This window comes from Condylura cristata, unplaced genomic scaffold (assembly GCF_000260355.1).
Source record: "Condylura cristata isolate star-nosed mole 26May11 unplaced genomic scaffold, ConCri1.0 scaffold00019, whole genome shotgun sequence".
NCBI classification, from domain to species: Eukaryota; Metazoa; Chordata; class Mammalia; order Eulipotyphla; family Talpidae; genus Condylura; species Condylura cristata.
The window spans coordinates 16469725-16483206 of record NW_004567120.1 but is presented as its reverse complement, the minus strand read 5'-3'; the positions used below and the strand labels follow the sequence as shown (position 1 = coordinate 16483206).

Here is a 13482-nt window from a genome sequence, read left to right as displayed (position 1 = left end):
ATTTCTCCCTTACCTTCTCCTCTTAACAGTTTGTGAGAAGACATGTTTAAACTGGCTTCCTCTGGGATTCCAGTTTAAAGTCTAGCACACTAAATAAATAAAAAGCATTCTTTCCCAAACCAAAGTAGCTCCCAGGAAGAGGTTAATTATCATTACATTTTCATTTCATATATTTTAATGTATTATCTTCCCCTCAAATAATAATAATGACATCACCATCATGATCTATGATTACTAATAATAATAATCGTGATGCATTAGAACAAACTTAAATTTGTTAAGAATGTATTCTTACATTTGTTATTGGGAACCTCAACATTTACAAGGAAGAAGCATGTGCTGAAAGTTGTCGTTTAAAAACCACTTCAGGCCCTCCATGGCGGCACAGTGGGTTAGGATGCAGCCACAGCTGCTTCAGTGCGAGTTCAATCCCCAGCCCTGGAGGTGATCCACATGGCACGGCAGACCTCTCCTGACCCGCCCGCTGCTCCCCTCAGCAGTGTACTTCCTCGATCTGCCTGTTCTGCTCCCCACTCTGTCTCTGGTGAAGCCTCTCACCACCCCTGCACCTCTGGCTTATACCCCAGTTCTGTATGCACAAATAAATAAATCTTTAAAAAAAAAAAAAACCTTCAAACTGGGTTTGGGATGGGGCATAACTATTCTAATATTCTAATCTTCCACAGTTTCTACTTTGGGTTCTTGCAGTGCTTTCCAAGACTGCCAGATCCTCACTCGCAGAGACAAGGATGTCCCAAGAGGCACTACGGACAAAGGCAAGCAAGTCTCAGTAAGGCTGCACTGTTAGACGAACAATAAAGCCAAGATTTCACTTGGGTCCCCAAGAAATCCATACTACTCCCATCACAAGCACATTTCAAACCTTTCTGGTTCACTAAACACCAGCTGACACTGAATCAGTGGCCCAACTGTCGTTTGCATGGAACAGGTCCCTCCATCATGGCTCAAAGGGCCCAGGAGTTGAAACCCATGACACTAAAGAATCCACATAGTTTCAATTTTCTGGTGCCAAAGGCCAGCCCCATTCTGGCTGCCATTTTCAGTCATTCATCAAATATTTCTTGTGCGCATACATGTACCAGGATGCTTTATGTGCTGTTGTTACAGTAAGCGAACAAGGCAAAGATGATCACTATCCCTTGGAGTTTTTATTCAGTGGTAGGTTGTCAGGAAGGAGAGTGATAACAGGTGAGGTGGCCTGCAGGTGGTGGTGCTAATCCCACTATCCTATCATCCTATCCTCTTCCAAAACATTGGTTCTGGCCTCTCCACTTTGCCTTTTGTTGTGGGAGGTGAATTCTGGGGTTTAACGGGACAGCTGCAAAAATGCCATGCTGGCATACGATGTGTCTGGAAAGACGTGACAAACTGAGTCCAAGATTCTCTTGGGGTTTACTTCCCCAACATAAGTTCCTCGAGGCAAGGACTGTATACATCCAGTGCTTGGTACAACAGAGTACCCAGTAAATACTGAACGAAAGAATGAATGATTTTAACACTAGAGAGAGTGGAGTCTATGACAAACCTAGGCTATCTCTGCCTCCTCCTCTTAGTATGAACCTTTGGACTTCAAAGTGACCTCAGGCTCAGGCTGCCAGCTGCTGGCATGTGACCACCAATCTGCAGTGGAGAATATGAATGCAAACTGAATATGAATGTGAATGTGAATAGAAATAGGATTAGGCAAATGAATAGGAACAGGAATAGGCAAAGGAATAGGAATAGGCAGAGGAATAGGAATAGGAATGAGTATGAGGTGCCTCCACATATACTGGGTACCAGTGACTACAACTCTGATATACCAAGACAGATATCCACACGTATTACACATTTCAAAGAACTGTATAAACAATATGGCACAGATATTTGGTGGCCTGGTGGGAGGGATGGTTTAGTGGGATGGCATGAGCAGTTAAGTTATGGGAGGTTGGGTCATTGGTGGAGGGAGGCATAGGACAAAGAAGAAGTAGGCAGATGCCAGATTCTTTTACTTACTTTAATACCTGTGCAACTGTGTTTGGTCCAAACCATTCGCCAATTGATTTCCCTTCTCCTACACCCATTTGTGCTGTTTTTACGTGGGGGGAAAAAAATACATTAGCAAAAGGTCTTCCAGAACGCCACAAAAATCCTAATTTTTTGCATGAATAATTGAGCAGACGGACAACTTCATGCAGCCACGTGTAAGACGTAAGGCAGGGATGACAAAAGCAAGCACAGGCATCACCTTAAATTACTGATTTGTGGCCTTACCCATTTGATGGATAGAGTAGCAACAGTCTTTTCTATCTAAGAAGCACTGTAGGATCCACTGGTATTCTTTGGGTTGTTCTTTTTGCTTCTCCCAGTTCCAGTCTTTTTAGGGAAAAAATGAGTTAAAATTATTTTTATAACTATTTATTGCCTCTCTGCACTTTTCTGGAACTATGAGCTTAGAAGGAAAATAAAGGAGCTACACCTAGAAGGCGGGAAGGATCAAGTTAGAACATTCCTAAGTATCTTTAATTCTGATGGCAAAGACATCTGGAAGCTGATTACTTTCAAAGCCTCAGTGGGTGTAAAGCAAAAGCAAAACAAGCAGTTGACCAAGGAATTGACTTAGCCCAAGGGCTGGAGCTGGATAAATATTATACAGAGAGTGTGACAAAAGCCTTTCTGGCCAGCTATTCAGTGAACAGGTCACCACAAAATCCGGCAGGATCTCCATGTATCACCCAGACACCAATTGTCTCATCTCCACACAGCCAACAGCTTCATGGGGAGAGAGTGCTGTTCTGACGCACAACAGTTCACAAGGGAATACACACAATTCACAACTAAGGAAGCTTTAAAAAAAAATGGAATACTCCCATTTTTACACAACCTTCAAAAAGCCCACACTGAGCTTTGGAAAAGCAAATAGTTTTGTTATCAGGTATTCAAGGTCTCCTTATGATCAAAACCAAAATATCTGCATTTGTAGGAATTCCCTATCTGTGCCTCAGGCTAGGCTCGCCAACCCTGGCCCCAGAGCTACAGCGGCTACTAATCACTGACTGAGGACAACCACCGTACAATCCTCCATAATCTCCACTGTGGAAGGATGTACCCCCCTCCCACTCCCTCAGCTCTTGGAATCCTGTCTAATGGGACTGATTTCTGAGGCTAACTTTGCTTCCAAGCCATACATTTCTCTCCTGAGGTTTTGGAGAGGATTTGGATTCACAACTGAAATAAACTTGAAGCCAAAGGTCATTATCTCTAGTCTTCAGTCCTCTTTGCTTCTAGAATTTCTGAAATGCAAGTATTAAACTTCATATGCAGCATAGCAGTATAGTTCTTCCGAGGGCGAATTGCATCCAACTTTTTTTTTTTTTTTTAGCTACTAAACCATCCAAGTCTGGGGAAATTCTGATTAGCCGGCTGCTAAGCATCATAAATTTTACTGACGACAGAGATAAGTGCACACTCTACCTCAGTTATAAAATAACCGAATAGGAGGCATGCCAACATACTTCTTTACAAAATGACACCTTCTAATTCATCTTAGCTAGAGAGTCTATCTCTAAATTCTTCCTGTTGTTTACATTTATACTGAAATAATCTAGACTGCTGACTGTGTGGTTTTTTTTCCAGTTTGCTTTCCACAACATTCATTTCCAGAATAATCATCTTGAAGTGTTTTATAAATGAGCAAGTTAAACAGTAAAACAGATCTTCACTAAGACGTATGTGTACCACTGGACAAGAAGTTAAAGATCCACAGTCCCTTCCTAAACTGATGCTTTAGATCTGTTTCCCCCTGGGCAAGTCATCTCAATTTCTGAAGCTCAGTTCCCTCATCTGTAAGACAGAAATCACTACACTACCCAGGGAAGCAGGCATAGGATACCCTAAAATCTGAAAGGGAGACACTTATCCCTAAAATCTCCCAGGCGCTTCCCCAATCTTCTTTGATAACTGTAGTAGGCTCTATGAGATGGGATGGGGAAAGGAAACAATAGTTCCATCACCGCAAACCTCAGGGGGCCGTAGCCAAAGAGTTCAGCAGTCCAGTCTCAGCAAAGTTGTCTTTCACTCTCATTCCCATGTCAAAGTGGACTTTCACCCAAGTGCCTAAACTGGCCTCCAGCCAAGGTCGGCCTACAGATGCCAACAAGGGAGAACACACGTGTCTTAGAGAACAAGACTCAACAGCTCCAGCAACAATTACCAGAAGGTTCTTAATGAAGCAGTCTCCTGAGGAAGCTAATTCGGGGATTTCTTCATCATCCAATGGACATCGTTAGTGAACTCAAACCAAAATAGTGCCAACTCCCTCATTAGACATTTCCTCTAGGTCACTTACATCCTTCACCAGGCAGATATTTCAAATGAGGTCAAGAAACAGATTTCACCACCACACCCTTCTTCCTGCTCCCTTTGTTATCTTACTTGCTTAAGGACTCTCTCAAACAATGGCAAAGATGGAAACTCTAAATGGCACACCTGCCTCAATGTTCAATTCTGTCCCAAGAAAATAATTCTCTAACTCAGTGAATCACAAGGAAATGTTGGCTGGCTTTTTCTCATGAGAGCTTTGTTGGCTTGTCAGTCCAACACTTGAACTTGCAGAGAGCACCTTAGGACCTGCAGATTTGTTACTGATTATCCTTAAAGCTTGGCATCCATGCTAAACCCAACAGCAGGAAGTGCTGCTGCAGAGGTCTCTGAGGCAATCTAGAGAACAAATTTAACTCACCCCTTCCCAAGTGTCTGCAGATAAGGGCTTGAGCCAGCATCATCTGTCCACAACGTAGCATACATCCCCAACCAGCATCTGACGAAGGGCCAGTTCCCCCTGTTGGAAATACAGATGGATTGAATTTAAGTTCCTTCAACTGCCCTCTCTTGAAACACCAGCATATTATACAAGACAAGATGATACACATATAATGAAAAAGTGGCAAGAGGTATAGTCAGATACCATACAGGGTCTGGATGTAGGGTGGCATTTGCAAAAATAATGCTGAGTTATCCAAAATGGCCAAAGACAAAACAAAAAAAAGTGAACAAAACCTACCCTTGATGCCTTCTGCTTGGAGATCGTCTAGATATGCATGCAGTTCCAGTGGGTGACTGCCAAGTATGACTACTAACACTTAGTTCAGGCCATGTCATCCTCTGCCTGACCAAACTTGGCTTTACACAGCTCATTTCTCTGGGAAGCCAGCCTTACCTTAGCTAAGGAATAAATGCTACCAAAGATAATCACCAAAATGGTCAGAGGGATCCAGAAAATTGACTGTTCCAAATAGACATCACAAAGATCGAAACAGCAAGGACAATGTCAAATGGAAGGAAAAGTCCCAGCTTAGGTATTACAAGCCTGAGCTATGGTTACCTAATCCAAGTCCCATTTGTAGACCGGGATCATAGTACATACGCTGCCTCCTATCAGTCAGTATTCTAAGAATTAAACAAGAAAGCATCTTTGGGAGTGTTCCACAACCTACTGAGGATGATGTAAATATTTAGTATTAAGAGTATGATTACAATGTAAAATACTATTAATAAGTTAGAAATGTTCCATAACTTTAAAAGGCACAAAACCAGTTAATAAGTGAAATAGGATAAGAGGTTCCATTTTAAGAACACTTGAGGTAATGAAAATCCCATGAACATAGCCAGGGTGAGCTCAATATCCTTTTCCAAGGTACCAATGAAATCAGATAACTTGGGTGGCAGAGGACACACTCTGCTTTTACTGTTGTCCTTTCCCCACATGGAAATGTAAGAGCATGCTATAAGCATGATCTCACAAGACTAATGTGAAGGGGATCATCAGCCTTCTAAGAGAAGGGGGCCATGGTGGCTCTACCATTTCTTTTGTTGTGAGAACTGAAGAGTTACTACATGGAAATAAGAAGGATTGACCAACTTGTGAGCTGGAAAGGGAAGCTTCGGCTCTTGTTCATGGTAGGATGATAGGTCAGATGGAAAAGTGAGGCCCATATAAAGAAGAGATCATCTGTTGCCAAAACATTGAGTTGAACTGCAAAAGTTTTCCAGCCTTGCAGAGTTCTCTTCACCCAAAGAAAGCTAACAGTCTAGAACCACTGGGTACCAAAAATTGTTCACTTGTTAGTTTTACTGCTCTAGTATTTTCTGTGGATAGCCAAACAAATGTCTTCATTTTGGGGGTACTTACAAGAAAGGTTTATTTCACTCAAGCTCCTCGGTCAAACCCTACATCAGAATTGATCAGAGAGCCTTCCTTTTTTAGGAGAACGGCATCCACCATTTGAGTTTGGTAATCTATTCCTACAGGGCCATCCTACTACAAACAGGTCATGCACCTTGCAAACATTTTACAAATTTTCTCTAGAGGAGCCTATTTACTTAGTTTATTGAACTGTCCTTTGTTCCTGACAGCAGCTGGTACTGTAACAGCCTAGAATTAGTTCCAAGGAAATCCACTATAATTCATCTTCTAGTGGCAAGCTGCTTTCATTACACAGAGGAAAAAAAAAATCAAAGGAATTATTTTCTTTCCTTCAAGGTGCAATTGTCTTGTAGCTCCACAAAGCCATGGATTTAATAGATATCCCCTAAGTTAAAAATGTATTTGACATTTTTCTTGCCCTTAAAACAAGTAGTACTATCTGGTGCCAAAACACCTGGTGTGGGAAAGAGGCTTAAGATGTACGGGCATTATACATTGGCACCACAAAACCATTCCTGATGAGGACCTTCAGCAGTGAAACTTATAGATAAAATATGACTTAACTATTCCCCTAAATCAAGTTGTTTACCACAAGCTAATAATTCTGAGGTTTCTGTGAAGTCACTGATGACCTCAGGCAAACTATCTATAAGAAAGCACAGTGTAACAAATGATATACCTACCAATTGGCGAAAATTTCCTTCTGTATGTAAACCATAGACGAGTACTTATATCAGACAACAGCTTAGATTTTTCTGTAATTAAATAGGAAATTAAAATTAAATCACCAGAGCCCATCTAAAGATAAATGCCCTTGATTTCTGAGTCAGCAGCAAACATTTTCAAATAACCAGTCAGTGCAATTGTTATGGCACTAGGGAAATTCAGTGGAAACCCAATCTTATTTTAGCCAAAACTTTCAGCATTTTTCTGGACTTATTTTTCTTTCACCTTTGTCCAAATTTGTTGAGATACAATTCATACACAAAATTGTTTTAACTTCAGGTGTACAACATGTTGATTTAGTACAGCAAAATGATTTCCACCTTGGCATTAGCCAACATCTGCATTGGGTCACATAATTACCATTTCTTTATTGTGGCTTCCACATCTATGTTTTGTTGTTGTTTTATTGAGGGAACAGTGCATTATAACATTATATAAGTTTCAGGTACACATGACTGAAAATCAGCATGTGTCTATACTACATTAAGTTCGCCACTAAAAGTCCAACTTGATTCTTTACCATACAGTTAATCCTTGTTACCTGATGCCAGGTAGCTCCTGTCTCTGTCTTACTGAACTCCATGATTTTGGCAGGTACTTACACTGGGTTATGGCCAACAGCAAGGAAGAGGAAAAGCCAGGATCCTGAGTAAGCCACTAACAAGGCAGTCAGCCCCCTGAATGAAGATGGTTGAATCTCTCATCAGCACCCAATGTCCATTATCTAAAACTAGGGGTGGATGTGTGTGTGGCCACACACTTGTGTTTAATTGAAAAGTCACTGACCCTGCTGAGCAAATTAAGTATGTAGGAAGTTTATCAGCACCAACCAGGGCAACTGGCATTTGTAATCTAAAGAGATGAGTAGATTCACAAATGTCTTTATGTACATTTTGAAAGCCTGCTTGTCTATGTTTTATGACAAATCTTGACCATAGGCGCGAGTATAAGTTCTATGTTCCCATCTATACTTCCTTGTGGTTCTATCTCTCTTAGTCTTCTCTCTCCCTCCCCCTTCTCAACAACACATATTTGTATTCTGCATAGGACTTACAGCCATTATACTTTAAAAAAAGAAAGGAAATTAAATTTTAGCCTGTTGTTTCCATTTTCTCTCCTGCCTTCCCTTAGAGTCCATCTGTCTGGGTTTTCCTCCTCATCATGTCCACAGTGCCTAACACATTAGAGGAAATAGATGAATAATGATTAGGAGTAAGACTTTGGGAATCATACTCTACCTGGGTTTGAACCCTGACTCTGCTTCTTACCAGCTGTGTAACCTTGCCACTTGACCAGTCTGAGCTCCCAATTACTCATTTGCAAAACTGGAAGAAGAGTAGTACCTATTTTCTAGAGTTGTGACTATTCAACAATCTAACACATGGAGAGTGTTGAGATGGGATGGTACACAGTAAGTCTACAGTAAAGGCTAGCTGCTAACTCCTTCTCAAATATTCATACCACTCACTCCTATCTGTACTGATCACTGAGCCTTCCAGCTTGCCTGTATGCTAGAACAGTTGGGGCACATTGCAGGAACATTATAACAATCTCACTTTGAAAGGCATTTCCCAACTTAACTTTTAAATATGGGCATTTCTGGTAACCCCAGATTCTTGTTGTCATGGAATGCAGAACTAGAAGAGATCATGTCCAGTTCCTTCATTTAAGTATACTGGAGAAGAGAGTTAAGATCCAGAAAGAAAATGTGGGATATCTAAGGTAGGAGAAGAGTCTGAATATAAAAGGGTGTTCTTTACTAGCTCTCGGCTTTCTCCACTGATCAGGTCTTGCCCATCAAAATGATGAAGCCAAATTCACAAGGAGCTAGAAAATTACCAACTTCCTCTACTGTTCAGCTACTTCCTGTCCCTCCCTCCATGCTGGAGCCTCGGGACAGGATTGCTGCTCAAACCAATACAAAGCTCAATTTCCTGTCTCCAAGCTCAAGCTTTATCTGGATGCAGGGTTGTTAGCACTTTTCAGTGAAAAAGGGTCTTTCCCAAGCTACAAAAATGTAAGGGTAAGAAAGAAAAATTCAAGTCTCTTTTCCTTCTAACTGGAGTGGCAAAAAGTTTTATATGAAATCAGACAAATTTAGATAGTGCTGCAGTCAGCAAAAGATGTAAAACTACAAGTCTTCTTAATGTCTGCTACTGGGTCTAACAGCCATGGATGTTTAAAGGCACTCCAGGTGGCAGTGTCTTTAAGGCAGATAGAAAAGGATGAGAGGAATGAGAAGCAGGTATTCTGGACATCAAAGGCTAGACACTGGATAATGACACGGAGAATGGAGCCATGTCTTTTGAAATTGAGGGATTATAGAATTCAGAGGTTCTCCATTACAGAAAAGAAGACAAATACTTTTTCAAATTGTGCAAACACCTATGAGCATGTAAACCCACTGAAGGGCTTCTCAGAGCCTTGGAAGCACCACGTGCTAGCAAGTGACGTGAGATTTAAACTCTTTTGGCTACAAGCTAAATCTGCCTCGGAGCAGAATGAACAGTTATCAAGGTAACGCTCTGCCAACTAAAGCAGGAAAACCCACCCCATTTGGGTTCTCACAGACTAATGCTACCAAACCTTACCTGTTTTAAGGAGATGGTGTTTCCCCAAGATCCATACCAACTCATCCGTATCTGGAAACTCTTCTAAGTAGTCAGCAAAAATAGTAATCTGGTTTTCATACTTGGATAAAACTGAAAGGAAAATAAAGTAAGTGAAATATAACACAGGGGGCTTGCTTCTGTGGTTTAGTGATTATTACCTTTGGCCTGAAGGTGAAGGGTCATCGGCTGCAATCTAAAGGAAGCAAATTCTTCTCCTTAAGGAACAAAGACACTCACAAGGCCTCAAAACCCTGTAGTAGAGGGATTTCTTCTTGACCACCTCTTTTGACCTTTGCTTTCTCATGGTCCTATTTGGCATCATCCCTGAATAATTATTTGGCCAGTTATTTCAAAACCTTTTTAACCCCTGGGCCCTTTTTTGTAAATAGTCACTTATCTAGATTCTCCTGAGTACCTGCATACGTAACTTCTATCTGTGTCCAGGGAATATTTTGTAGTTTCTAGCAGCCAGTGGCTTGGAAGGGACTGTGAAAAAGTAATATTTGAGCTGGGAGACATAATGTTTTAATGATGATTTTATTTGCCATTTTATTCATATATGACTGCAAAGAAGGCTCTTAAGTCTGATGAAAAATATAACTTGCTTTTAGAATTCACAAATGATTGTGGTTATCTTTGATACAGTAGCAGAATAAAATGTCATTAAACTGCATAAGTTCACAGGCCAAACTCAGAACTCATGACCAGGTAACGCGGGGTGAGTTCAAATTCACTTTCGTGCTGCTTGTGGACAAAGGATCTGCTAAGAGATCCAAGATCGACTTACGGAGGGATCCTATCTCAAAAGTTTTCTTTACATAATGTTCTGAGAGAAATATTCCTGGAGATTAGTAGCATTTCCAAGACAGCCCACAAAAACCTATTTTAACCTGTAACCAGGAAAATCAAATTGATTATGTTTCAAAGTTTATGGTGCTCTCTTTATAAGAAACCCTATCTCAAGTTCAAAGCTAAGGGACCCAACATACACCTCCTTCCAGCCCCTATAGGGAGGGGTGCTCAGAGGGAGTAGGGAACCCTTTCGTGGAGCTACTTGTAGTCACAGGGACTCTCCCAAAGCAGTGCCTATGAACCCTAAGAAAATAACTTCTTGTGCAAATGGCTTTGAGGGCTATGTTTAATTCACTGGTAAGGACAATTTTTTTCTCTTTTGGCCTTGTTGTCTAAGGTAGGAGTGTACTGTTTTCACGTAAATACATGTTCCTAAATATAAATGAGTCGTACCTGATCATGAAAACAGGTTGACCTGCTCAAAACGCTTAGTTGGAGGTTGAAGTTAGATTTGTAGAATTTGAACAAACTGAAGTTACAATTTAAGTTATAATTTTAGAAACAGCTACCCAAGGAGCCTATCTTGAAACATATTACAGAAGTTCAGTCTTTCAAGGATTTAAGTAGCCTCTCTCCTCAAGATGTTTTAATCATTAAGGTTATACTCCCGGCAGTAATTCAAACCTAAAGAAGTTAGAAATGAGACAGTCTCATTCCACAGTGAAAACTCATCACTGCTGAATCCACCCAGGAGACTGTGCTCGCTTAGGTTTTCTGCCACTGGCCTTAGCCCCTGGCCCATGCCCAGGAAATACCAGGCTAAAAATGATCACTTAGGTCAGGCCATCCCCAGAGGGTGGTGGGCCAAGGTGGCACAAATCACACCATGTACCTTCCCACCTTACGCTCTATCCCTCACAGACTGGAGAAATCAGATTACAATGACTAGACAGAGAAGGTCAGAAATAAGGAGCTTGAGTCTCAGAAAGAGGCACTGTCCTGGAAGGGGTGAGGCAGGGTGATATTAGATGCATGTACAGCATGTATGCATACAAGCCATGGATCTTTTTTTAGTACTGGCCGGAAAATAAATCATTTCTCTATTGCCAACCCTGTCCATGAGTCATTGCCCAGTGATCCAGTCAAATTAGTACAGCCCCTTAAAGCCTGCGAGAAGCAAGCTGCTTCATTTATGATGAGTCTGACTAAAAGGATAGCCAAATAATTTTCTGTTGTTCTTCAGCCCCTGCTAGGCTAGCAAGAAGGTCATTACTGCCTTTATTTTTCCTGATTCTCCTCTTAGAAGTCAGACTCCCAAAATTCAGTGTGTCAAGTCATAACCGGTCCCACGCTACACATGGATGAAACAAATGAAAGACAGAACAGATGAGATCAGCAGAAGGAGCAATAACATGGGGCGCTCTACACATGTGGGGAGGAAGAGAGGCTGGAGAGGAAAGACTAGTGTGAAAAAGGACCTCAGAGAACTGGGAAACAAATGGTTAAGAAAGCTCCGGGGTCTCAACATACTGACTGAGAAACAAAGAGTTAATACTGCTAATTACTAACTTGCAGCAAGATAAGAACACTTGGTTGATTTACTGAAAGCAATACTGTTTAAAAACAGAGCAGCTAGAGGCCTGATGTGATTTACTCAAGGACAATAACCTCTGACTAAGCTGTCTCCATTTGATTTACTCAAAGGCAGCAATGTATAACTAAAAACTATCTTATTTTGATAACTTGCTTCCAATCACTCCTATTTGGTTTGAACAGCCCACAAGGCCATAAAGAATCTGGAGCATGTGCAATGTACTCCCTTGTGACCTGAAATTCATGCCAACCTCATTAGGTGGACAATTCTCTAGCTTACTAAAATCCCCCCCTAGGGGAAGAGAGTTGAGCCTCCATGTTCTGAACGAGCCACATCTGCAGAAGCATGAGCCACCTTCAAGCACCAGCGGATGAACACCCCACCCAGCACCTCCCTACTCAATCAACAAAGACGCCTTTGTCTTGCTTTTGCCTTCCCTTCTTCTTCTTCTTTTTTTTACATTTTAAAGAGTAAGTTTATTAGAAAGAGACAGGGGAGAAGAGACACTTGCACAGACACAAGAGGGCAGGAAGAGCTGCCCCGAAAGGGACAAGTTTGCAGGGAAAGAGGCCTGCATGGTTGCAGGCAGTTGGTCTTAGGAAGAGGCCTCCATTGAGGGAGGTCAGTGCAGAGAGTTCACGGCATGGTACAGGTCACGGGCAGGCAGGAGGCTGCTGCACTGCAGAGGGAGAGTGGGTGCAAGAAGCACCTGCCTCAGGTGGGCAGAGGAGTGGCTGCCCCGTGCTGGTGGAGACACCGCCCTGATAATAGACAGCCTCTCCCTGTGCCCTCCCTTCTTTTAAGGGCCCTTGCAAACCCTTACTAAGGAGGCAGTCTGTACTAGTACTTGGGGTACTTCCAAGGATGAACCCCTTCCACAAGGAGAACTCGCGAGATGAACAAGTAATCTGGGACATGGTTGAGGTACAGAAGTGAAATTGCATTTCCAACAGAATCTCTTCTAACATCAGTCATTTTTTAAAAAATATTTTCATAAACTACTTTTGTTTTGCCTTTCAAAATTAACAAGCCAGACATCAGCCACACATGCATTGCCTGACCTTTTAGCCCATTGAAAGACAAAGGTGCCATACAGGCAGAACTGTAAATACTGCAGTTTGATGCACCAAAAATTAGCTTTCACACGGTGAATTCCACAGGAATTCACCCTGTTCCACTTTAATTATAATTACTGCACTGAGTGTTGCTGGGTTAGCTTAGTGGTCAGCTAATAATTGAACAAAGACTTCCTCAAACTCCTGGAACCAGTAAAGTCTCCTAATCATGACCAGAGACTCTGTGTACATGTTGGAGCATGCCTTCAACACTCAGGCAGTTGACAACTCTTAGGCTTCCCTTTGTGCTTATGCAGAGCAGGAGAGCAGAACAATAGCTTCGAATCCTCTTGGGTCCTGCCTAAGAATTTGCACGGCCCTGGGACACACACAGCCTGATCATGCACGTGGGCTTCTGGATCCCAGAAGATATACCCAAACTTTCCAAACCCTCTATGAACATCTTTTTCTCCAGCTTTGCTTTTTTTTTTTTTTTTT

General features: G+C 41.8%; 1 protein-coding gene across 1 annotated transcript in view; it reads right to left on the bottom strand.

Annotated features, from left to right (window-relative positions):
* The window catches only part of ATG4A (autophagy related 4A, cysteine peptidase), a 49005-nt gene that overhangs the window by 9398 nt on the left and 26125 nt on the right, over positions 1–13482 (bottom strand). The window contains exons 2-6 of the mRNA XM_004685695.2: positions 9523–9633; positions 6889–6960; positions 4742–4840; positions 2275–2376; positions 2017–2089 (exon numbers count right to left, since the gene is read on the bottom strand). Of these exons, the coding sequence (XP_004685752.1) occupies positions 2017–2089; positions 2275–2376; positions 4742–4840; positions 6889–6960; positions 9523–9633 (457 nt within the window). The remainder of the gene's footprint in view (positions 1–2016; positions 2090–2274; positions 2377–4741; positions 4841–6888; positions 6961–9522; positions 9634–13482) is intronic.